The following is a 23,968-nucleotide window of genomic DNA, read 5'->3' as shown; positions in this document are numbered from 1 at the left end:
GTACAATGTTGGCTAGCAATTTGAATCAAATTTATTTCAAAACCATGTTAAAAATTAAACAGAAAATTAGGTTTGCTCTATCTACAGTTGGAAAAACAAACACATTGAAAAAAATGGTACCATTTTGTGCAAATGTTTGCATTTTACAGAATGAGTAATAGAAATAAATAAATCAGGCACATGAAGCTTTACAACTCACAACAATTTCAAGATAGTGAAGCAATTTACTCAATACAGACTTTATAGTAAACCACAATAAATACACATTTCAATATATCGTTCATAATAAATACTGGAAAACAAAAAGCCAACACAGGATTCTTCGCTGGATGCAGGGTTATTGTATCAAGCCTTCTTACACTGTATGCTTTGGCACAATTGAGCCGTACTAGAGGCTATGTTGATGCCACTGATTGCCTGAAAGCAGTTTGTACACTTCTTTTGTACCACAAGTTAGCATGAGAGTTCCCAGCTACTCGACAGGCACACAGAACCACCAATACTCTGCTACTGACTCTTCTCATTATAAAATATGAGCAGATATTTGCAAGCTTGAAAGAGGGACAAATATCTGTATGCATGCAGGAACAGAGCGCTTAACTTAAAGAACTTCAGCAACATATTACAGTAGCTCTATTTGCTAAATTATTGCAGACTCCCAGTTGTTGAGCGGTCACCCCAATGTCCTTTTTGTCAGTGACTCTAGAAAAAGATCTCTTAAAAGGTTTTTCACCGATTTTTGGTAAACACTTTTCTTCAATCTGGCTGTTTAATCCTAATCAATGGCTCATGGGAATCCGGAGTCATTGTGTAGCTGTTAATTACTGATATGAATGTTTGATAATGAGCTTTGATTGTCAACCTTGAACATTTGCTTCCCCATATACAATTAGCAAAGCTGTGACATTTTTTCTATTAAACTATTGGTGCTTTAAGTACAATAACAAGTGCCATGACAGTCGAATAAAAGAAATAATAATCCACTTTGAGGTTCTTCTCTAAAAGCTTATCATACTTTTGGAGATATGTCAAACTATACTTTATTAATATCCCTGTATCAACGAAATGGTTCAAATAATTCATCTATATTTGGGGTGGCACCTGCAAATCATAGTATTCTAAGAGTGAACAGTGGAAACAAACAAGTGAGGGGCCAAATTTTTCCACCATTCAAGTCAAAATCAACTGCATGCCACACATAAATCCAAAATGCTGGGAATTGATTTCTTGAAATTGTATACTTTTGATATTGTATTCCATACAAACAAATAAGAATTCAGGCTTTTTCATGCTTTTCAAAACCATAGAAAAGCATAAAATAGTGACAAAAAGAAGAAGATAAGTGTGCAGTATGTACACAACAAATATTTATATAAAACAATGGCAATTCTTCTTTCCTAAACGTCACTGAGATTTCCGAAACAGCATGCATATTGTCATCAAAACATTTACAATATGTAAGTATACACATAATTCAGAAACAATAAATAAACGGACAATAAACTTTTTGCACATTTGACACATACAGTAGACATAGAAAATCTCAATCTACAGTACTATATCTGCTTAAAACTAGAACTTCATATCTGGAATTACAAGATACATTGCACAGCATGACATAACTGATGTTGAAAAATCTGTTCAGCAGTTCAGCATACGCTGTATTGAAGGATAATAATTAAAACATTTCCATCATGTCCCTATGGCTTTATAGATACAGATGAAAATGTTCTCCGGTGCTGTAAATTGCTTAGGTCAGATAATGCAAAAACAAAGGCCATGAATATCCTCCCTTAAAATACCACTTGGTCAGACTCAAGTGAAGACGTGAGAATGAAAGAACACTTCAAAAGGTGAGGCCCACTAAATGGCTGTGACCTCAGGGCAATGGTCTGGTAAAGGGAGGTTCTTAGTGCTGTTTCCTAGTAAGCTCAGGTCAGAATGGCCGTTAACACCGGACTCTTGCTGTGGCTGTTCGGCTGTCATACAGGAGCTGCCGTAGGAACCCTGTGTGCTATTGTTCAAGTAGTTTTTAAACTGTGCCAGGTTCTGGGTGTCCGGCTGCTCCACAAAAGCTGCTTTGGACAACACCTTCTTCTCCTGATCGGATGTGTAGCAGGTCAAGGGGGCGGCAGGAGCACCATTGGTCAGCGTGAAATGGTGATTAGCCGTGTATTGTTCCTCAGTCTGATTAGAGTAGTCTGTGTACTGCTCGGCAGACATGTTGAACGCTCCTTGGGCCGCGTTGTCGTTGTTCGCGGTGACCGTATCTTGGAACGCTAGGGCTTCCCTGTAGGGTTCACTGGGTCGGCCGGTTTGGCCGTTAGCGACGGCACTGGAGCTCCCCAGCTGATAGTACTCAGCTGAAGAGGAGTTCATTAAATAAGTGTTTCCATTTATGTGGTTGTCGAGAGCCACAGAGCCATTGTTGTAACACAGCACAGACGACAAAGGGACAACGTCAGTGTGAGACACTGACGGGGTCGTCATGTCACCCTGAAAGGTCTTTGACTTTTCATCTTCATCATCCTCATCCTCAGAGTCGCTGTTGGCCAAGCTTTGGGTGCTGGAGTCAGACAGCACACTGCAAACACTGCTGCTATCCTCCTCGTCCTCATCGTCTTCTTCATTCTCCTCTTCCTCCTCATCTTCTTCGTCGTCCTCCTCGTCTTCGTCGTCTAGTGGCTCCTCCAGCTCGTCCACAGCCTGCAGGTGCATGCTGGCCGTCTGTGGAACGGCGTCTGACAGGGAGTACTCCAACCTGTGCTGGGACTGAACCAGAGGGTTTCCACTTCCCAGGTCGTTTGTTTCGCTGTGGTAGCCGTTGGTGGGGGACGCCTGCTGCTGCTCGCGGCTCTTCTCCAGTTCCAGCTTCATTATGGTGTGCAAAAAATGTGTCCGAACACGGATGGGATTAAACTCCACTCTCCCAGTTGAATTGGTGCAGCCCTCTTTTGTGCAGCCACAAGGAAATGACATGCGGTCCACCTAAAGTTAACACAACATTTAATGTGCTATTAATCTTGCTTGATGCAGGTGACTTGTGTAAATTGATAATGACATGATTGTATGCGATAATCAATGTGCTTTCTTTAATATACTATATCAGTCATGGATCCCTGTACCTTCTCTTTAAATGTACAGTAGTGCAGGGGTAAAGCTGAAGGCATGCATGTCATGGCGTTTACCTGGCACTTGATCCCTGCAATGCTGCAGGCACATGTCTCCGGGTCACAGAAGACTCTGCAATCACAGCCGCAGTCCTCTCTGGACATCCGGATAGCCCGCAGTTCATGTTTCTCTTCCACATCAATCTTTTTTACCCCAGAGGAGCGCAGCAGGGCTCTGCGCTTTTTAGTGGTAAGTGGCTGCAGGAAGAAGTACTCGTCTACTTCTGTGTTGTCCAGATCAATGTCGTCGTCAGAAATGTCCTCCGTCGTGAGTGTGTTGGCCTCTTCAGACTCCACCGTGCCATTCTTAGTCAGCTGAAAACAAGAGGAAACAGATCCAAGCCATTTTATGAAAGTGAGAGAACAAAACACAAAGTGACACAAAGTCCATTCAAATGCACTCGCAAATTTGATGACCTTCTGTGCTCATACAATCCTTCGTGCAGAAATATTTGTCAATATTGCTCTGATAGAGATTACCAAGCATTTACCTTGAGTTTGATTGAATTAAGTTTCTCCTCCTTCAGGTGATCTCTGAGCATGTCTCTGTGGATCCTCTCCTGCTCCACAGCAAATTCCCCGAGGGAGTACTGCCTGATCCAGCTATGCCTGTTGGACATACCCAGCGTGCTGCCTCCCTGACTGGGAACGCTGGTAAAGCCTTGCCGCCGACTGAAGTAGTAAACAGTCACATTCTCAAAATGTACCCTCCTCGTGCGCAGGCGCTTCTCTCTCTTCAATATAGACTCAGCTGCAAAGGAAGACAGTTGATGTTAAAAAAGTGTCTTACTGTGTATACTTTTCATCTTAGTTGTAAACTGTTTATGACAATAATAATCACTAATCCAGTGTGGAAAGAATTAAAGCTCTTCACAACAAATAAATGCATAATTGTATCATTATTTCATGCAGTAACGGGCCGTGGTTTTAGACCTAGGCCTTCAATGAGACACCCGAACCGTGGACGCGACCCCGTGGACGCGACCCCGTGGACGCGACCTCGTGGACGCGACTCCGTGGACCCGCTCCCCGTCGGCAAGTCCCCACAGCCGACCCACTATGCAGCAGACACCCGACCCACAGAGCTGCTCTACGCCGGAGGCCTTGCAGACTCCCCGGCACAGAGCATGTATTTTAACCAGGCTAATTTTACATAGATAAAGTGAAGTGAAATATGATTAGATAAAAATTGCTGTTAAACAGGAAGCCATACAAGAGGCCTGAAGGAGCAGAGGAACAGTACAATGAGAAAATAAACTAAAAGGCACAAATAATTATAATACATGTAGTGTAATTTTGAAAAACAATTACATTATAAAAAAGCTATAACTTTTAATAAATTAAAAAAAATATATAATAATTAAATGATAAAATAGCTATAACTTTGTCAGAGAAGGCTTAGAAGGCCCTGACGACCCGCCACTGATGTCATGCTACAGCAGGACAGACACGCTGAGAGTTTTGTCCTCAAATATGAGGTATTGTTTCTTGTCATTCTAGTGAGCTTCTACATATCTTAGCGCAGCTTTGTAGGGAAGGATTTCATCAGATCCACAAGCTTCCGCTTGGCATGCGAGTCCTCAGTGTGTCTTTTTAAGGAGAGCTCGACAAGAGGGAGAGGTAGAGAGGAGGGCAATGATGGAGCAATAAATAATCCCTGCCTGGCCCAGAGATGAAGAGTGCTGGTTCACAGAGGCAGTGTTCCCAGCGCTCGCCCCATATTAGACAGACAGGACAAATAGAAACCATCTGGTTCCAACAACAACCCCCCTACAATGCATTTAATTAGAGATGTAGAGCTGGCAGATTGAGCAGAGCAGAGTTTTATTATCGACAAAGAAAAATGCATGTTTTAGGTGTAAAAACAGTTAGCAGATGTTAAGGTCTTAATAATCAGGTTGTTTCCCTTGTTTAATGCAGTGTTAGGAGTGACAACATGTACCAGGTTTCTTCAAGGTGTTATAGTTTTCCTTTAGATTCCTTTATGGACAAACACAACGACACCGATGTTTTACATCATCTCTCGACAACAGCATGTAAAACCAGCTAGTATGCAATTGTTTCATTTCTCTGGGACAGTCAATCACTGCTACACATGTACATGTCACTTCACAGGAGTGAAGTCTTCCCTGTACACAGCTCCCTTTTTATTGCCGGCTGACCTTCTCTCCAGCTACCAGCAGCTGCAGCTGACACAGAGGCCAAGTTCAGCCTCTAGGGACTCTGCACCCTACTTATGTCTCGCTACAGGGAGGGGGGGCCCTGTCACCCATCCGCATGTCATTCACACAGACTAAAAAAACAACAGTGCATCATTAATGTGACAATTTAGGGTCTACTTTGCAGGAGCACTTTGTGTGAGCACTGCTTTACTTATTAGAGATGTCATTGGTATCCTTTTAACATGCAGAGGAGACATGTGTTTTGTGGTTGAATTCTCTTCATTAACAATGTCAATTCAAGACAGAAATAACTGAATATTCTCTCAGTAGCAAATCTTTTTTAGAACTGGCGAGTGTCACATAATCGTAGCTGTAACCTTATCTTAGTAAAACAAAACAAGCATTGTTTAGCCCTTGTTTACAATTTTTTTATTGTATCTATCATGCTGAGTCATTTTTCAATCAAAATGCATTTAGTGGTCTCAGCCTATTTAATGTCAAGTAATGTTTGCTGCTATTCTTTAGTTTGTAAACTGATCATTTTGAGGGTTTGTTGGTTGGATGGTCAAAGCTAGTTGACCATCTTAGGCCTCAGGAAATAATGAGGGGCATTTTTTCATTACAACATTTTGTCAACCAAACGATTCATTTATTATAAGAAAATAATCATCACACACACACACACACACACACACACACACACACACACACACACACAAAGCTTGAGACTGCATCCGCTCATTCATCTGGCTGGGCCTGTACACTGATGCTGTTCTCTAATGAGGGAGGCTGTCCGTGCATTCTTCCCCTTTATTAAAGCTCTGGACTCGTAGCATCTCCTCTCCTCTGCTCAGACAGAAAATTCATTTAACATGCACTCCCTTATCTACAGATTTGTTTTGTCTGACCTGCATCCGGCATCGATTGTGAGCTACAAAATCAGGTTGAATCTCAGTGCTGTTCCTTTCTTAATCAAACCTCCTTTATGAGCCTTTTTTCCCTTCTCGAGATAAAATGACAACAGCAACCTTACTGTCAATAGATACACTGAGCTTGATGTATGAATGAAATAAAACACAGGCACTCACGGGTGAAAGGGGCTGAGGCAGAGGGGTTGACACTGTCACTGCTATCCCCACTCTCACTGCAGGAGACCTCATCATCAGACTCCCGCAAGGAAGAGCACGGGGAGGAGGAGGCTTCCACCTCCTCAAATTTCCTCTTCAGTATTCCACTCATGGTCCGCCGCATCTGCACCTGAAACCAAAAGACAGCAGAGGGGCCACGCATTATTTAATATCCAGTTTAGGGCCTTCATAATCCTCAACACACTCAATTAGCAATGAGACCATGACTCCCCCTTCCTCCTCCTTACACACACACACACACACACACACACACACACACACACACACACACACAATCTTGTCTGCCACTATCCCAGCTCCCAGGCGTTCCCGAGGCAAATGATCACCTTGGCACAAAGGAGCTGAGATGGAAGGAGAAAGCTGCTAATTACCGACCATGTCTGCCTCGTACAGGAAGTTCATTCCACTGTCTTTGATTGAGAAGCTGGAGAAAAATAGATACTGGACTTGTCTTTCAATGCTATCGGTCCCGGTGAAATTATGTACAATTTATATGTATGATGTACAGTTTTACGTAGAATATTAACTGACTTGTGCATTTAATTGCTACTATAACATAAAATACATATCCACAGGTTTAACATATATTTAGGAACAACCTACCGGAGGAGAAAAGGCGTGCAGAATCAATAACTTCTTTAAAATCACTTCTTAAAACCGTAGAATTGATTTTAAGTTTTTATGTCCGTTCATGATTTTTTTTTATACAGATATATGGTCGACTGTTTTTGTTTGTTTATTTTATTGATTTGTTTGTTTTCTATCCTTTTTTTTGATTTGTTTGATCTTGATGTATTCATTACCTTGATATGGCACTCTTTTGTTTACTGGTATTTAAGCTATGTTTAACTATACTTTGCTTCTCTGTTGATCAAAACTTTGTTTTTAAAAGATGCTATATAAATAAAGTTATCATTATTATTATTTCACTGCATCTTACAAAAAAATTAAAAATCTGCAGCTTTTTCTAAAAAACAATGCATCCGTAGTATTAGTATTAGATGTGTATGTGCATTTGTTCAGGTACACATGGCGGTGTTCACTTGCTGATGCGCATTGTGTATTAAAGTGTGGTAACAAGCTGCACAACACAAAGTGCTGTGTACTTGTATCACACATCATGCAGCGCGAGATGAGGGATTTGGTGAAGCGTTTGTTGACAGGACAGGTTTCTTTGAGTGACATCTGTAATGAGCTTCTGTTAGGTCAAACGCTGAAAAAAAGAAAGGCCTCAGGTGAATGCAGAGCAGAAAATAACTGTGACTGGCTCATATTTGCTTTATAATTAACAACAAAGTCAAGAATTACAAAATATGAAAAGCAAAAATGGACCAAAATATATCATCCCTGCTACAGACCTCGAAGTTTTAAATAGTGCCATGAAAATAATCTGTTAGGGTATTTCTATTGTTGAATTAGGTAACGCACTGCTGTGCCCAGTTTCTAAAAAAAAATATGATAGCAAATATCTTTGCATGGCTGTGTAGGTGTATCTAAATATTTGTTGCAGCACTTCATACAGAGGCTGTTGTAACAGAAGTGTTACAAACTCCTTCAATGTCAATTGAGAGGGACCAATAACTCCCTCTGACTGATGCTGCAATTAAACCAAGCTCAACTACACTACAACTAATCTTAATTACACTGAAACTACTGCATTGTAACTATCAACAAATATATTATTTCGATAACTGCTTTGTCCCTAACGTGTGTAATATTGCAGGATGCATTTAATCCCGATTCATAAAAGGAGACAATGCTGAAATTGCAGTCCTTTAATGTATTTAGTTGAAGAGCCCTCTGTTCCTATTTTTAATAGCAGCAGCTGGATCGTCATCTCACATTTTAGAATAAACCCAATAACACAACAGTGCTGCTGTAGCACAGCGAGAATTGCTATGACTGGCAGCTTTCCCCTCGCTGCTGTCTCTCTTGGAAGCTGGAATCAGTAAATGCAGCATACATCTTCAACCAGTCCCACTCTGTCTATCTGCCAGAGCAGCTTGTGGGGGAGTTCCATTCACAGACAGCCTCAGCGTTTCATCTGGGCGCCGCTATCGAGTCATTACAGATGCAAATGCTGCCTGAGAGGAAGAGGTGCAACCCGGAGAGGACTAGCACTGCCAGCAAGAGGGTCATTGTTCCCAGGAGGCTGTGCTTGTTCAGCGCAGTAACATGGCACCGCCAGCATTTGGAGAACTTCCAGAGTAAACAATTCTACCTTCAACTGTGGAATGCGAGGCATCCTCCATCTGGGAGAAAGTGGAGGAGAGAGGAGCCAGTCAGGGTACCCGCAGTGAAAATGGTTCCTTCCAGAAAGAACTGATATTAATTTGGAAACAAAATCTATAAGAGGCTGCATTTTGAGTTGGGGTTAATGTTTGATTTTCTAAAGCCAATAACTGATCTGACAGGAAACAACCAATCTACTTTCTCTCCTGAGTGACAATATGGCATGAACTAACACTGAAATATATTAAATTAGTCTTGTCAGATTTGAAGCTGCTAATTTTACATCAAAACAGTGAAGAAACTTATGGATTGGCAAACTTACATATGAACACATGAAACCAAGATTTCCTCCAAAATTGTAATTGTGTTTCCATTTCCTTGGAAGGGTTGTAATTAAATACCATTGTTGGAAACCTATTTATACGCTTAGCCCCTCAGCTGATGCGCACCAGGCTTTGTTACCAAAAGTGGTTTCCATGGAGATTCTTATGTACCCTCACAAGTGCTTTCCCATATGACAGTGTCTCCAGTGTTAGACAGTGTGGATAAGGCTTCTTCACTAAATCACCAAAGTTAGTTAAGCAAATCATGTCTTTATAAGTATTATAGTTCTCACATTAACACATTACTCACTCATTTACATTCTGTTATGACTGAGATCAGAATTAGCATGTTGACACTGGATGGGCATGACATCATAAACCAGAGAGCTGTGGGTAAACTGGCTGAACCCCTTTTCTCATCCAGGCTAAATAAAAACCAGAGATTGTTTCTCCTATCTAACGGCTCTTTCTTTGTCTTCTCTGTTGCCTTACCGACAATCATTGCTGGGCCGCACACACTATTATACAAGGGAGAAAATCCCAGAGAAAATAATGCAGCAAAAGCCAGGTTGGAAAGCCCCTCCCTGTGTTTGCCTGTCTGTGCACACACATCAACTGTGGAAACCAACTCCTGTCCCTAATCAACAGCGCTCTCGGCCCTGTAGCACACTTGCACTCTAAATATATTTTATTTTCCCCCTCGTCATTCACAATTTTCCCACAGTCCCAATAAAATTGATGTGACAACTCAAGGCTCAAAACACTCATCCCAAGTGACGCTAACAAGCCTATGGCATCTGGTGCAAGTCATGACACATCAGTCTTTCGATGACCAGATTGCACTTCTTGTGTGTGTGTGCCGGCCCTAACAGGAACAACTGACCTGTATCCACTGGCAGACTGAGACTCCTTTCACCTCTTCTCACAGCAGCTCAGCCACACAATCATAAATGTGGCTATTCAAAAAAAATTAAAACATGATGAGTGAAGAAGTTCCCATTTTGTTTCAGTCCACTGATTTGCAGCGACCCCTGAGCTCCACAGGCATAAGAAAAAAGGGTGCAGGAGTGTGAGAGAGACTTGTAAATTTCCAGCTCTGACTGCACTGTCGGTACCATATGCTTTTTTGTTGCAAGAGAACAGTCTTTCTTACTTTAACTCCCTGTCAGTGGGTCCCCCCTCCCATCCCATCCCACCCATCTCTCTCTCTCTCTCTCTCTCTCTCTCTCTCTCTCTCTCTCTCTCGCTCTCTCTCTCTCTCTCTCTCTCTCTCTCTCTATTCCCTCTCTCTCTCTGTCTCTCTGGCCACACAAAGGCTCATTAGCTGCAGCCGGCTGAAAGGCAGAAGCCAGACTGGAGCAAAGCAGAGGCAGCCTGTGAGATCACATGGGTGGGATGTCTGAGAGAGAGGGAGAGAGAGAGGAGAGAGAGAGAGAGAGAGAGAGAGAGAGAGAGAGAGAGAGAGAGAGAGAGAGAGAGAGAGAGAGAGAGAGTCAGGCGTGCCTCTGCTCCTGCTGTCTGCAGATATTTTTACCAACATGAGCTGCGAGGATGGGAGGGGGTGAGTCGAGGGTAGGAGGTATGGGGGGGTCAGAAAAAGGGGGAAAGACAGAATGTTGGAGAAATGGATAAGGGGGAGACGTGTGGGGGGATGTATAAGCAGGGCAATGGGAAAAGAGCTGGGGGTTTAACCGAGATGCAGACTGGAGGGGATTTAGAGAGGAATAGCAAATGGGAGGGGAGAATGAGAAAGAGGTGGAGTAAGAAAAGATAGAGAACGAGAAAGAGAAAAAGATGAATAAAAATCATCTGATGCCAAGAACAAATCAATGGGACCATCGAATGATCATACAACTACAAAAAAAAGCTTGAATTACTTAAATCCAGGATAAAATAAAATGTAATGACATTGCAGTGTTTATATAAGAATCTTAGCATAATGTCACATCCAGTTACATCAACTATTGTGTACAAAATCTGAAAATATACCTGGACAAGGTTGACAAAAAATTATGAACATGTATTAACTTATCTGTATATGATTTGTCAGCACTGTAGTTAATAAGATCCCAAAACGGTGTATGCCAGAAAGTCCTGCAGAGGAGTAAGATGTGCAGTAAGAGAGCCATTATTTAATTCTTGCACTCAATTAGGCCGAATTTCAACATAAAAGGTCTTGCACTTTCTCTTACAATAGCTTTCAGCTTGCAGGCTTTTTACAGCCAACGAAGAATTACAATCCTCTCTTCTTTGAGAACCAACACAGTATACAATGCAGTGAGTCTAGTAGGGACATTGCTACTTAAAATTTCCCAACTGCATGATTTAAATAAATTGTGAGTTTGGTTCTTTAATACAATATCTGTTCATTGACAATGTTATGTGAAAGGATTTGTGTTGCTTCCTTGATGCAACTTGCATGTCATTCGACTCTACATCCTCACAGTGTCCTCACTGAACCTTGCCTCAACAGCATTGCGCTCCTCCTCTTCCTCCTCCTCCTCTTCCTCCTCCTCTTCCTCCTCCCCTGTTGTCTCTCTTGTATACAATACATTATTGTCCAGCCACAGTATAAGACACCTAAGAAAGCAGCTATAAGTTAATTTGGCCTTTAAAAATCATTATAATTCTGAATCTCAATGTGTTAACCAAACAACCGCAAAATTGTAATTTTTCTCAGTGTCATTATTTCATGAATAATTTGACTACTGTCAAGCAATCTGAGCTGTATTTAGTAGTAGTAGTAGGTAGTAGTAGTAGTAGTAGTAGTAGTAGTAGTAGTAGTAGTAGTAGTAGTAGAACGAGTAGTAGTCGTAGTAGTGGGGATAGTACATTATTTAGAGTTGATATCCCTTAAGAGTGACATTAAAATGGCTCTTTTTTTAAACATGCAGACAGCACATAGGAAGCTAGTGGACATACTAGTGGAAGTCTGACAGACTTTGCCGAGCACTCAAAGATTACACTTGGTTATTGTGGCGGACTTAGAAGGTCCAGAGACCAAGGAAGCATCATAAGGCAGCAGCAGCAACACCATGCACTACTATATAAACCTTCAGGGGAATAGACATGATAAAGGAACACCTGTTTAGTCTATTACAATAAGTTAACTCTCCAATTAAAATAATGCAATACTTTATTTTGTTTCCCGATTCCCAAATATACAAACAAAAAACTACAACAACAAAAAACACAGCATATGTTGCAGAAAGATGTTTGGTGATCGCACAATTAATCCATAAGCCAAGGCCTGATTGTCTGTCTTTTAAACTGTTTGATATGATTGTCATTATACGTATTTATAAATATTAATTGAAATAAATACAACCCATATTAATATATCCTTATTTTCTTTTTGTTTTTAGCTTTTTAGTCTCGGCTTAACTCTGATTGCCAGACTAAACAACATTAACACTTTTCACACAGCAGATGTAATAATTGCATCAAAACAACATTAACCTATGAATACCTCATAAACCTCACAGACTATTTAATATACACTTTACAATATTTGAATAATTCTATTTCAGGGGTCTTCTGCTTACAATTATCTGAAAACATAATGATCTGAAAACATAATTTACAGAACCGGTCTGGATGTCTGAATAAAGTGTAATTTATATCTTCCGCCTTATAATTTTTAAACAAAATCATCCGAACAAACTCTACTGTTATTTCCACTTCAAAAGCCAAAATTATGTGACAATACAAGTTAATATTTCACTGTGAAAATAACACTGAGGAGAGTGTATGATAGTACATATCATACAATATATTCATATATTCAATCTAATTTTTTTTCGCCTATTTGTTCTTTTAATCATTTTGATGAAAGGTGTTATGAAACGACTCCATCTGTATTTATTTCATTTCTTTCAATTTATTTATTTAATGATTCATCCATGAGCATCACACATACAAACTGCCCTATTACTTAAAAATGCAAAAGCTGGGTAGATGGAATTTGCTACACCATTGCGCCAGTGATGGTGACCTATATCTGCTCTGACTTTCAAGTGGCTTTCTTATTTTAATGAAGGAGATTGAAAACAGCAGGCAAAATCAAACAAAGAAAAAGGTTTAGAATACATCATTTGTGTATGCATACTGTTATTGAGGTCATATGCAAAAGTCTTGGCCAACTCCCACAGTAACAGATGAAAGGTAAATTCTAAAAAATGTTTTTAATGATATCGTCAAACACAGTCATATTGTTTAACACAGATAAGCAAATAGAGAAGTGCTTGTTGTTTCCCACAAATACATTTTTTGAAAGGAACACATTTATAGGTAAATGTACCCTGTTTGTTTATTCCTGTTTTACAGAGCATTAACAAAGTGGAAGCGGGAGGAGAAGAGAGCGCTTGCCTTATGACTACATTCTGACACATGAACTGTCTGCTTCTTCAAAAACATTCCTACAACAGCTATTCCCAAGGTCTTTTGCACAACATTAGTAAGACAGGGCATTTGGAAGGTGTGCCTGCGTTGAGTTAGAACGTGAAATGTAAAATCAATCATTACATAAACCCTTCAGTGGTCTCGCCAAAACATTTGACTCATAATTGTCTGGCTTCACAACAACAATATCAGCAGTGGCCATAAATTAGAACTTTTAATGGAAGATACTGGAATGAACTAAGGATGAATCATTGCACCCACTCAGCTTAGCATCTTTATCACAGACATTATCCTTTGCAACATTGCAGCTACCTCACAGTATTAAAATACCATACAGAACAGATGGCAGATGTTTCTCCCTATATAGATTCAAGTCCAAGGTGCAGCGTCTCTATCAGGTCGCCATCAGCTGCATATTGTAGCTCAATGAAGCTGCATCATACAGATCAAAGCTATCTGCAATCATTCATAAAAATATCTGTACTGCACCCACGGTGCATTTCCAAAGACATTAAAGATACCTGCACTGGCCCTAAAGATTAATTGGATGAAAAGTTCCTCTGGACTGTGCCACATCCCCTCAAGTACCACAGATCACTTTGCCTACTTTGGCAGTCCTCAGACTGAATACTGACACAGAAAACACAACCACACCAGCTGCACAAGACAAACTAAAACCACTGCAAAATGCAAACCAGAGCTGCCTTCTGAAATGCATGGACATAGTGGAAAGAAGATCCACAGATGTTATTGTGTAAAAAATATATAATCAAACACCAGCTATTGAAGAAAGTGGGAAAAGGACCATCAGGATCAGGACCAACTCGTTCCACATTTGCACATGGAGATCTTTTTTGGGTAGAAAGGTTCACTCGGCCCAGAACACCTCAGAAATCTATTGTCTAATGATATAGTTTCTCTGGATGGTATTTTTTTTAGCATCCACCACCGTAAGGAATCTTTATCTTTATTTGACCAGTACTTGTTCTGTAGTCCATATATAAAACCAATTTCAAGAATTGCCTTTTTTCACCTACGTAATATTTCAAAAATCAGGCATATCCTGTCTCAAAATGATGCAGAAACGTTAATCCATGCATTTGTTAGTTTCTTCTTTGGAATAAGCTTCCACTTTCAGTCATATTCATGTAATATGCTGTAACTATGTTACGTTGTTCATTCTGGTCACATGACATCTATTACTTCTGTCCATCCAGGGAGAGGGATTCTCCTCTACTGCTCTCCCTCAGGTTTCTTCCCCTTTTTCCCTGTGAAAGGCTTTTACTATCTTTATTTGGGGGAGTTTTTCCTGATCCGATGTGAGGTCCTGGAACAGGGATGTTATGTGTACAGATTGTAAAGCCCTCCGAGGCAAATCTTGTATTTGTGATTTTGGGCTATACAAAATAAACTGAATTAAATTGAATGGAGCAGCCACTCTCCAAGATACACATCTCCATGGGGTCGTACAAGATAAAGAAGAGGCTCACGCCACAGAAGGCAGATTTGGGTTTGATTCAACCCACTATACCCTCATTGCAGCAAAACCTGTGCTTCCAGGACAAAAGGGGGGGCCACAGTCGTAAGGTTATGTGCTACTACAGTGTTTTGTATCGGCGAGGTACATTTGGTGGAGGGACACGAGTGGGGTTGTGTGGATATGGACTGATACAGATTGCAAATGTGCTTCCTTTCTGTGTCTGCGTTTGCCAAATGGCTATTTTATTCAATATGGCTGATTGTATCGCAGACTACTAGTGTTTCCACAGTGATGCAGCACACATTTATTCAGCCCAGATGGCTTGGCAGATCTTTTTGTTAATTATTTCTTATTTTTTTTATAATGTGAGAAACTTTTTTTTTTTCCATTGCAGTAGACCCTGTCTGAGTGACTGAGGGTGCACCCCAGTTTAACCAACTGATGGGATCACGGAACAAAGACAAAGCCTGAAACCACAAAAGATCCTGGGCCATAAAGCCAGTCTGAGGTTGTGTTCGAACTCATCCATCACTGGTGTCACACACAGCCATACACGGCAACCTTGAAAGAGAGGGAGAGAGAAAGCTATGCACGGGGAGCGAGAGAGATAACTAGATAGATATGAAGAGAGAGAGACTCGGTCTCAGCTGGACTCCCCTGAGGAGAGGCTGTGGCCTGGATGATTATACAGCTACAGATGATGTCAGTGGAGGATCCCTGCCTCAGAAAGAACACAAACACACTGCGCTTATAGTCATTCATTGACACGGTTTTGAAAAAAGGGGGCGTCCGATTTATCCCTAAATCATACATGAGAAGTTAAACGTGTTTCGTGAAAGGTCAAGTCCGTCTGCCTTATCTGTATGTGGATCAAATCAAAGAGTAGCTTGTATATAAAAACCTGAAATAGTGCAGCAGTTCATGTCAAAAATGTCCTTGTGTACATTTTGCAATCGAGCTATAGCATCTACAAATCATATTTATATATATATATATATATATATTGGAGTGTTTTATATATATATATATATATATATATATATATATATATATATATATATATATATACATGCAGAAGCCTGAGCATATTTGCAACTGGCTCAACTCATTGCTCATGTGAGGTACAGAGCACCGAAACACACCTGCCAATTCTTCAGTGGTGACAATTACAATAAAATATTTGCTCTGGCTTTATTTTTCTTCTATTGCACTGCAATAAAGGTCAGATGGACAAATGATGCAAATAAATAACACAAATTGTCAAATAAATCCATCTTCATTCACAGTCAGCCTTTAAAGAATTCAAAATGCACAAGACATTCAGCAATTAAACACAAAGGAATCCATTTAAAGAAATGTAGCGACATCTACAGATTTATGCAAATGAGACTTCACATGCTCTCTGTACATTTGTTAACTTGCACTAGCCTGAGGCTGCAGACAGATCTGCTGCACACACATGAAAGGATGGAAGAGGGGGGATAGCAGGGGCGAGAGAGAGAGAGAGAGAGAGAGAGAGAGAGGGGAAGGGAGGAGAGTACAGCCCACTGCTCAGCACTCAGCACACGGAGGAGCTGCAGCCTGGTGATGCCTGCTACAGCCTCCATCCCACAGCTACAGTACAGCCGAGTGCTGGGAACCATTGATCTGTTCTTCCTCCTTATAGAACAATAGAGGCAGCGCAGCCCCTTATTAACCACATGGTCCAAAGCAAAGGGAGCTAGATATATATTATTATATATCTATCTGCACCAATTTGATTTAAACGTCGTCTTAACGCAGAAACATTTGGAATAAAAAATAAAACTGCCAGCATTATGTAAATTATTTGAATCAGAACATTCTGGAAAGAACTTGTTGAAGCCTCGAGAACTCGTTTGACTCCTGGAATGATGTTTTTTTTTTTTTTTCTATCCTATGTCAAACCAAACAGCATTAACAGTGTTTTAATGAAAATGAGCTACATGAGTAAATTTGAGTGTAAGCTTTGAGGAGACATGTCATCCAGCAGCTCAACCGCCTTTGTTGTTACAAGCAGTGATCAAAATACACCAAAGCAAACAAGCTTGAAAGAAAAAACTCCACATTCAGACTAATGTTTTGATTTACTGCAATTCAAGTCACTCAGATCGGAGGCATATTCAGGTGCTTTCACCCTCATGTCAATCACAATGCTCGCCTAAATTATTCATGGCTCTATATTTTATTTATGACTATATTTTCCCATGCCACCTGAAAGTTCGCAAAAGCCGGTTTTGCTGGCAGAAACAGAGCTGCCAAAGCATTTCATAGAGACAGGGCTGCTTTCATCTCTTACACAGACTGGGAAAGCTGTGGGATGCGGAGTTCATATTCTGCAGACAAGCCTTATCATTTATATATAGCCAGTATCATGTTGAGATCTTGAATCATTTTTTATATGCAAAACATTCGCACAGTTATCTGTGAAAATTCGTGAAGTAGGCCAGCTCTGCATATGATTACAGTTTGGTGAATTAGAGTGTAATAAAAAACTAATTCACACCAAAGATATCTGGGAAATATCTATCAGAATTGTTATCCAGGATACACACCTTATGTATTATTCAATGTGTTGCTGGTTAGTGTTTTAATTATGGTTGTAAGTGTTCATAAAAGGTTACATTCAATTTATATAAAAAAATCCATAAAAAAATGTAAACATACATTATAAAAGACTAACACTACCAGTTAAAAAAAGTGTTTAGCTTATAATTTAAAATGATGTTAGGATATTACATAGAATTACAGCAATAGTGCTTCATTTTCTTTTAATTACATTTTGAGAACTATTCGTGCTTTCCTTTATATGTCTTTTTTGTTGATGAAGTAGGATGTCAGATTACATGTGTTTAACATATTTGCAATGATAAAAAAGCACACATATCTCCATCGTGCCAAATCTAAGCTTTTGGTCAAAATGACCGCCATCAGACTATGAGACAAAATGTGCCAACGCAAACATAAATACTTACGACTCAATAGCAAAGCATCAATCAGATTAAAAGCTCTAAAGCAGCAAAGGTTAGACATTATTTATGAAGAAGTAAGAAAGTACATGGCATCATGATTTTCCAACTCAGTCTCACCAAATACAAATCAAGAACACAGAGAAAACTAGAAATACATAAATCTTCCAGGTGTGACCAAAAATCCATTCTAACTTTGACAGAAAATTATTGAAAAGAAGCTGAATAAGAAAATGTGTTTTCGATGCCTTTAAAGGTATACATACATAATTCGGAGCATTGCTAGAGCAGCAAACAACTATTGGCTATGTAAAGATACACTGTGGTCAATGTCTACCTGGAAAGAGAATGAAGTCGCTCTCCTTTTGTGTATGCTGTTATCCGAGCTTCTTGAAAAGGCCAGCGCTTGCTTTTAGTGCACGTTAGTGCATGTGAGCATGCCCCACTGGTTTGCTCTCATGCAGCCTGATAACAGCGCCCTGACCGACGGCAGAGACGTAGCACCCACCCTCCGCTTCCTCCTCAGGTAGACATTGTTAGCTCTGTCAGCACATAAGTGGTAGTTTGCACTGTTGGCGCTATTAATACTGTTAGCTATAAGCAGCTGGCTCATCATACTACAGTGTAATCTGTAACCTGCTGCATGTAGAATGTTTGCAAATATAACAAATATGAATTCAATACTTCAGATGTGGATATCTGTTCTGACTCTAGCTATCGGGTGTTCACGAGGAGGTGTACGGTGCAGTGACAAATAAAACGCTTTTTTTTTTTCTTTTTTCTTAACACTTAATTAGCTGGCAGCAGACAAAAGATTCCAAATAGGTGTCATGGCAACATCTCAAGAGAGCACAGCCCTGAACCGTGAAAGCCCAGAGCTGAGCCAGGAAGGAGCCAGACACAAAAAAAAAGAGTCACATCAAAAGCATCTAAATTGGAACCGTGGACCCTGCTGGGATGCACAAAGCTGCTCAGTAATCTAAAAGGTTGATATTAGTTCACACTACAAACCTCGACTTCATTGATGATAACATTTTAATTTAGTGTTTGGGAGGAGAAATAAAACATGTACAGTGACAACTAATGAGAAAAAGGCTGAATGGAATTACTGTTGCTTTGTGAGATCATTGTGTGTCTCACACAGAACGTCTCCACTGATGAAAAAGACAAATAACCATATTTTCAAATATGAAAATGCTGCCTATTGTCTAGTAATACACATTGCTGCCTTTACTTGACTGTTAGATTCATTGTAAAACATCACTTGAAAGATGTCATGTTTCATTTAAAACAACAGGAAATAATATCTTCAAAGCTGCTAATTTCAGGAAAATAGCAACACTTTTTGTATCTCATCTCGGTCACTGGAGCAGAAAATAGGGCTGACTATTCTTTACTGTTTTTATTACTGTTTCTTTATAGAACTTGTTTTTTATTTTTCTATGTGTCTATTGTGTGAACATTACCTGTCTGCTGGTGTAATCCTGCAATTTCCCCACTGCGGGAATTATAAAGGAGTATCTTATCTGATCTTATCGTATCGTAGTGTCTTTTGTGTTCAGGAAAATAACAATTATGAATGAGCTGTATTTAAAAAATGTCAATATTTTGTAGTAAATTCTATGGTTTCATATTTTATTCATCAACTATGTTGTTGTAGCCTTTTGGGCTGTATATCATGTGCATTATATTGAGTTATTGTTTCTGTGCGTGGTGGTGTACCTTTTAGTATTCAGAATGGTATATTACAAAAAAGAGAATTATATTTTAAAAAGTTCATAATGTGTGACAGATTCTTCTCACTTCTCGAGGTGGTACGGTGTCAAGCACGGTGTGAAACATTATATTCTATCAGACTAACAACTCCAGCAGATTGTTTTAATTTATTGCTTGATCCAAAACACAATCCAACGATAGCTGTCACCACATCAATTTACAGTGTGACCTTAAGCCTCACTCAGTACATTTGCCTGAACCTCCAGGTGCAGCTTGAAACACTGAGTTCTGGTTGTTCCCACAAAGAGAGAAATTAAATGATTTAGCTGTGCATGTGAACCTTTGTATGCAGACAATTCACCCACACCAGCCTCCTGCAGTTGGACTCTCTTCAGTGCTGTTAAGCCATAACACCTTTCCTGTGAATCTTTAATGGATCTTTAATTCACATTATGGAGCTTTAGCCATCTGTGCTACAGTATGTAACAGCAGCATGACTGAATCACATATTCAAATAAACCAGCTTAATGATGCAGCTTTTCACAAGTAAATACATCAACTTAATGTTGCGATGTCCTTAAACTCAGTGCCACATGTACTAATTATATTCTGCTCCTTTGAGGACTGGGTTTAGATAGACTGAGGAGACAGATGGAATATAGGAGGGAAACACACACTCACACAACATCACAGACACACATCGCTCAGCCCCCTCACCTTTCAAATCTCAATCACATAGATGGAATGATTGTGTGATTGCATGTTTGAGAGCATGCTTTCGCATAAAAAATGGTCTGTTGTGGTTGACTGAGGAACAATTAAGAAGGCATGCAAGGAGAATGATGCTGCCATGTTCAAGCCTTATGAAAAAAAACACACATATCTGCATCTGTTGATAACATTATTGTTACATGTTAGAACTGTTTGGCTTCAGAGGCATCAGTAAAAACAAAAGCCTCATTATAAGTCTGCTTTGTAAATGTGGCAAATCCTCCGATCAAAAATAAATATCAAGCATATCATACGACATATACTCTCGAATGGATATGCTGTCTTTTCATCATTTTGATATCACACGCGCCAATCTGGTATAATCCAGTGAGAAAAGTGCAGCTGTCTGTATTGACTAAACACTGTTGTCTGCATCAGCATCACATCATATCTTGTTATCAAGAGGGTCTTTTGTGGCAGCGTATCAACAGTTGTGCGAGCTTTGAACGCCATGTCTCTCTCAGGCATGAATTAAATATGGTAATATAGCGTGAATGCTGACAGTATATCAGAATGCAAGAAATAGATGTGGTCTTACCTTTTGTAAATGACTATTACACTGAAGTGACCCGCCTCTGTTCTGTGGAGAGAAAAGAAGAGCAATTTCAATATTTGGTCTGCAATAGTAACTCTGTAATTGTATAGCTAACACAAGGTGCCTTAACAAAAGCCGCACAAAGACAGTATTTTCTAATGTAAGTGTTGTAGTGTACAGGTTTTGTCAGGGACATTTCAGCATCGATGTATAGTTGATTGACAGAGCTTTATCCAAATCTCTTTGTGAGCTACTATTATGGCTGGGGGGTGTCCCCTGGGAGGCAGGAGAGAAGCAGGCTATCTGCCTCCTCTGCATGTTCTGCAGGAGGTTCTGCAGGGAACCAGACTGCCTTCTCCCTGCAATCTGCATGAAAGGCTCTCAGCCAGTTGGCCATTTACCAGTCAGCTGGCTCCTGCTATAGTAGCCAATACATATGACGAACATGTGCACCCTAAAAGAAATACACACAAAGGCACCACAGCTCTAACATGTAGGATCCCTTAGGACTCTGAGTCTACTCTATGTGCAGTGAACCCTTTGTGTGCAAAGTTTAAAGCAATGACATGGTCAACGGTTTGAATGGAACAAATAAAACGTGGTCATTAATTATTCGGATAATTCCTTATTAATCTGAATGACTATTTGGATGTGATGCTCAGAAGAGTTTGACAAATGGACGCTTTCGGGATAAGTCCCAACATGCTGTCACAAAACAACAGCGAACATACACTCGAACATGTCTCTGTGCAACAGAGAACAGACGTGAGACAAAAGATACACTACTTTTGTTTACCATCTAATCAATGCATGTGTGCAAATACAGGCCATACGTACCATTCATTTCGTTACTATCTGTATCCAGCCAGTCAGTGACGCCCTCCTCTCAATGGACTTCACAATGTTTCCCTTCGCCAGTTTCTTTCCGCCGCTGCGAGATCATTAAAAACCGGTACCGGGCTTCCCGAGCAGAACTGGACTAACCGGTCGACGCATGTACCAGTGCTTTAACCAGCACTCCTTCCGGCTGCTCTGGGAACAATGGTGCAGAATCGGACTGACAGCTTCACGGACAACGTGACTCGGTCTGTCCAATCATGGATTTACAAACCAGGAATCAGCCGCAGAGCGCTGCTGCTGCCCACTGAGGGCTCCAGTGCGCACAGCACGGGCTCATGTGCGCCGACTATTGCCACAGACGCTGTGCCATTCAAAGATACACGGGAATGTGTGGTATCTTAGTTCAGGGCTCCATACAATTACTTTAAAACAATCTAATCGTATGTTTCATAAATATAGTTGCCTTTGACTTCTAAGCCTGCATTTTTAGTTTTTTTTCTCCACTAGGTTATAAGTTCTGAGGCTGAACTTTGGTGACTCGTACGCCTCAAATGCATGGCATGACAGTGACAGTGGGCTCTGTTCTACAAGCGGCACATGGTGCACCGATGGAAAGGCTTAAAAAAAAGAAAACTAACACATAGAGCTATTTTACAAAATGTAATAAGCGCTACTGGCTTACATAAGTGAGAGCAACCAAATGTGAAGGGCCTTTGCTGGATTAGAGCACAATGCAACAGGAAAACGTTGATAATTTTTAGTGGAAATACAATATTCAATATGACTTCTCCGAGTCGAGAGTTTAAATAAATATATGGAGAACACCGCCATCTCGTGGTCACAATGTTAAACTGCAGATGTTGTGCAGACCCAAAAAAAACGATTTAGAAAATGTCTTGTCATGTTCAAACAGAGCCAAAAGGTGTGGTAAACGGCTGATTCTGACTATATCGAGATTAAGAGGAGCAGGAATTATAATGAAATGTAAAAGTGTGCTTGTTAATTACTGGAGATGAAAAGAGAAGTGATGTTGCTTTTGTAAAATTTCCAAATTATTTCTTACTTTAGTCAGAGAAAGTGAATCACACATATTCTTCCCCAGACAGCACAGGCATTAATAGCATTAACAATGGCTCTGATATATTAAAGTGCCCCAATAAGAAAGGACAGTGTTACAGTGAGCCAAAAGGAACTACAGCCTTGTTCCTTTTTTTCACCTTCATACATAGTCACATTTTAGGTATCACATTTCCACAGATGTTTGCATAACATGATACTGATGTGGTTGAACAGGCATCAGGAAGGCCGTCTGTGCTTCTCACTGCAAGCAGTAGACATCGCTGAGGAGCTCATGCTGGTGAAAACAATGATGCACTTACACCTCAAACAATTTTAGTCTAACCACAGTCCTCTTGCTGGAGTAAACAAATACATAATTAACAGAGACAGCACACTGTGTCACCCATGGGTGGATTAAAGGTGAATGAGACATAAAGTCAAATCAGCCTGGTGAAAGGAAAATAGTATTTTTTAAACCCTATTGCGACAAAATCAACATTGCATGCCCTCTTAAATGGGACATGCATCAAACAGAAAGTTGACACTGCAATGCTTTGAAAAAATGTTTTTATCATAAAGTCATAAAGTTCTCACAACTAAAAAGAGTACAACAAAGATATCTGTGAGCTTTTTTTTTTACACACATTGGATTTGCACAAATTCCTGGTTCAAACAAATCAAATATTGTGTAATGACTTCAGCTAGAAGTCTAGTGAATACACACACTATTCAATTAGTTTGGGAGCATTGCTGCACTGTGTGATGTTGAATTATTTTATGTGATTGCCTGTTCATTCTTTTACTCTTTGTTTCTGTCTTGTCTGATGTATGTTCGCTTCTCATATAAAATGTAATAATTGTTCTAATTACCACAAATAACTGAAGATGGCCAAGACAATAAACCAAGCTCAGAGGCACACACTTAAAAAGCTATTCTCCAAACTGCGAAACTATTTCTTAAGTATTTTTTTTCTGGAACCTTATTTGCATTACACAGCAACACTGTCAATAAATGTGATTCTGAGATTTGACAGTGCACCAACTGTTGTCCTATTAAGTGTCTTCATTTCAAGATCCAGATGAATTGTAATGCTTTCATACTCCCAAGTCGTATTAGATGTCAGCATGACTGTTGTGGTGTCCT

At 40.0% G+C, this 23,968-nt stretch overlaps 1 protein-coding gene across 3 annotated transcripts; it reads right to left on the bottom strand.

Annotated features, from left to right (window-relative positions):
* Positions 1 to 20: 20 nt before the first annotated feature.
* On the bottom strand, positions 21 to 21,975 carry csrnp3 (cysteine-serine-rich nuclear protein 3). Of its 3 annotated transcripts, none has more exons than XM_068573132.1 (6): positions 21,763 to 21,975; positions 20,929 to 20,970; positions 6,421 to 6,589; positions 3,662 to 3,921; positions 3,189 to 3,485; positions 21 to 2,988 (listed from the first exon to the last, which is right to left on the bottom strand). In XM_068573132.1, exons 1-6 carry the CDS (start codon positions 21,763 to 21,765, stop codon positions 1,864 to 1,866), a joined length of 1,896 nt encoding a protein of 631 aa, XP_068429233.1. In that variant the 5' UTR covers positions 21,766 to 21,975; the 3' UTR covers positions 21 to 1,863. The 3 variants fall into 3 exon arrangements, with proteins under 3 accessions (XP_068429233.1, XP_068429234.1, XP_068429235.1); XM_068573133.1 differs by lacking the exons at positions 20,929 to 20,970; positions 21,763 to 21,975 and adding exons at positions 8,702 to 8,732; positions 9,919 to 10,208; XM_068573134.1 differs by lacking the exons at positions 20,929 to 20,970; positions 21,763 to 21,975 and adding an exon at positions 9,919 to 10,208.
* Between the last annotated feature and the right edge of the window lie 1,993 nt (positions 21,976 to 23,968).

Source organism: Clinocottus analis, unplaced genomic scaffold, assembly GCF_023055335.1.
Source record: "Clinocottus analis isolate CAN_PGR_092001 unplaced genomic scaffold, fCliAna1.0.p SCAF_12, whole genome shotgun sequence".
NCBI classification, from domain to species: Eukaryota; Metazoa; Chordata; class Actinopteri; order Perciformes; family Cottidae; genus Clinocottus; species Clinocottus analis.
This window is presented reverse-complemented; position numbering and strand designations above follow the sequence as displayed.

What these genes read in the sequence shown, in the direction of transcription:
- csrnp3 (XM_068573132.1), bottom strand. An exon ending in GTAATAGTCATTTACAAAAG is followed by an intron (nt 6,590 to 20,928) that starts GTAAGACCACAT and finishes TTTTGGTTTCAG; the next exon opens with GTGCAGATGCGGCGGACCAT. An exon ending in TGCCTCAGCCCCTTTCACCC is followed by an intron (nt 3,922 to 6,420) that starts GTGAGTGCCTGT and finishes CTTCCTTTGCAG; the next exon opens with CTGAGTCTATATTGAAGAGA.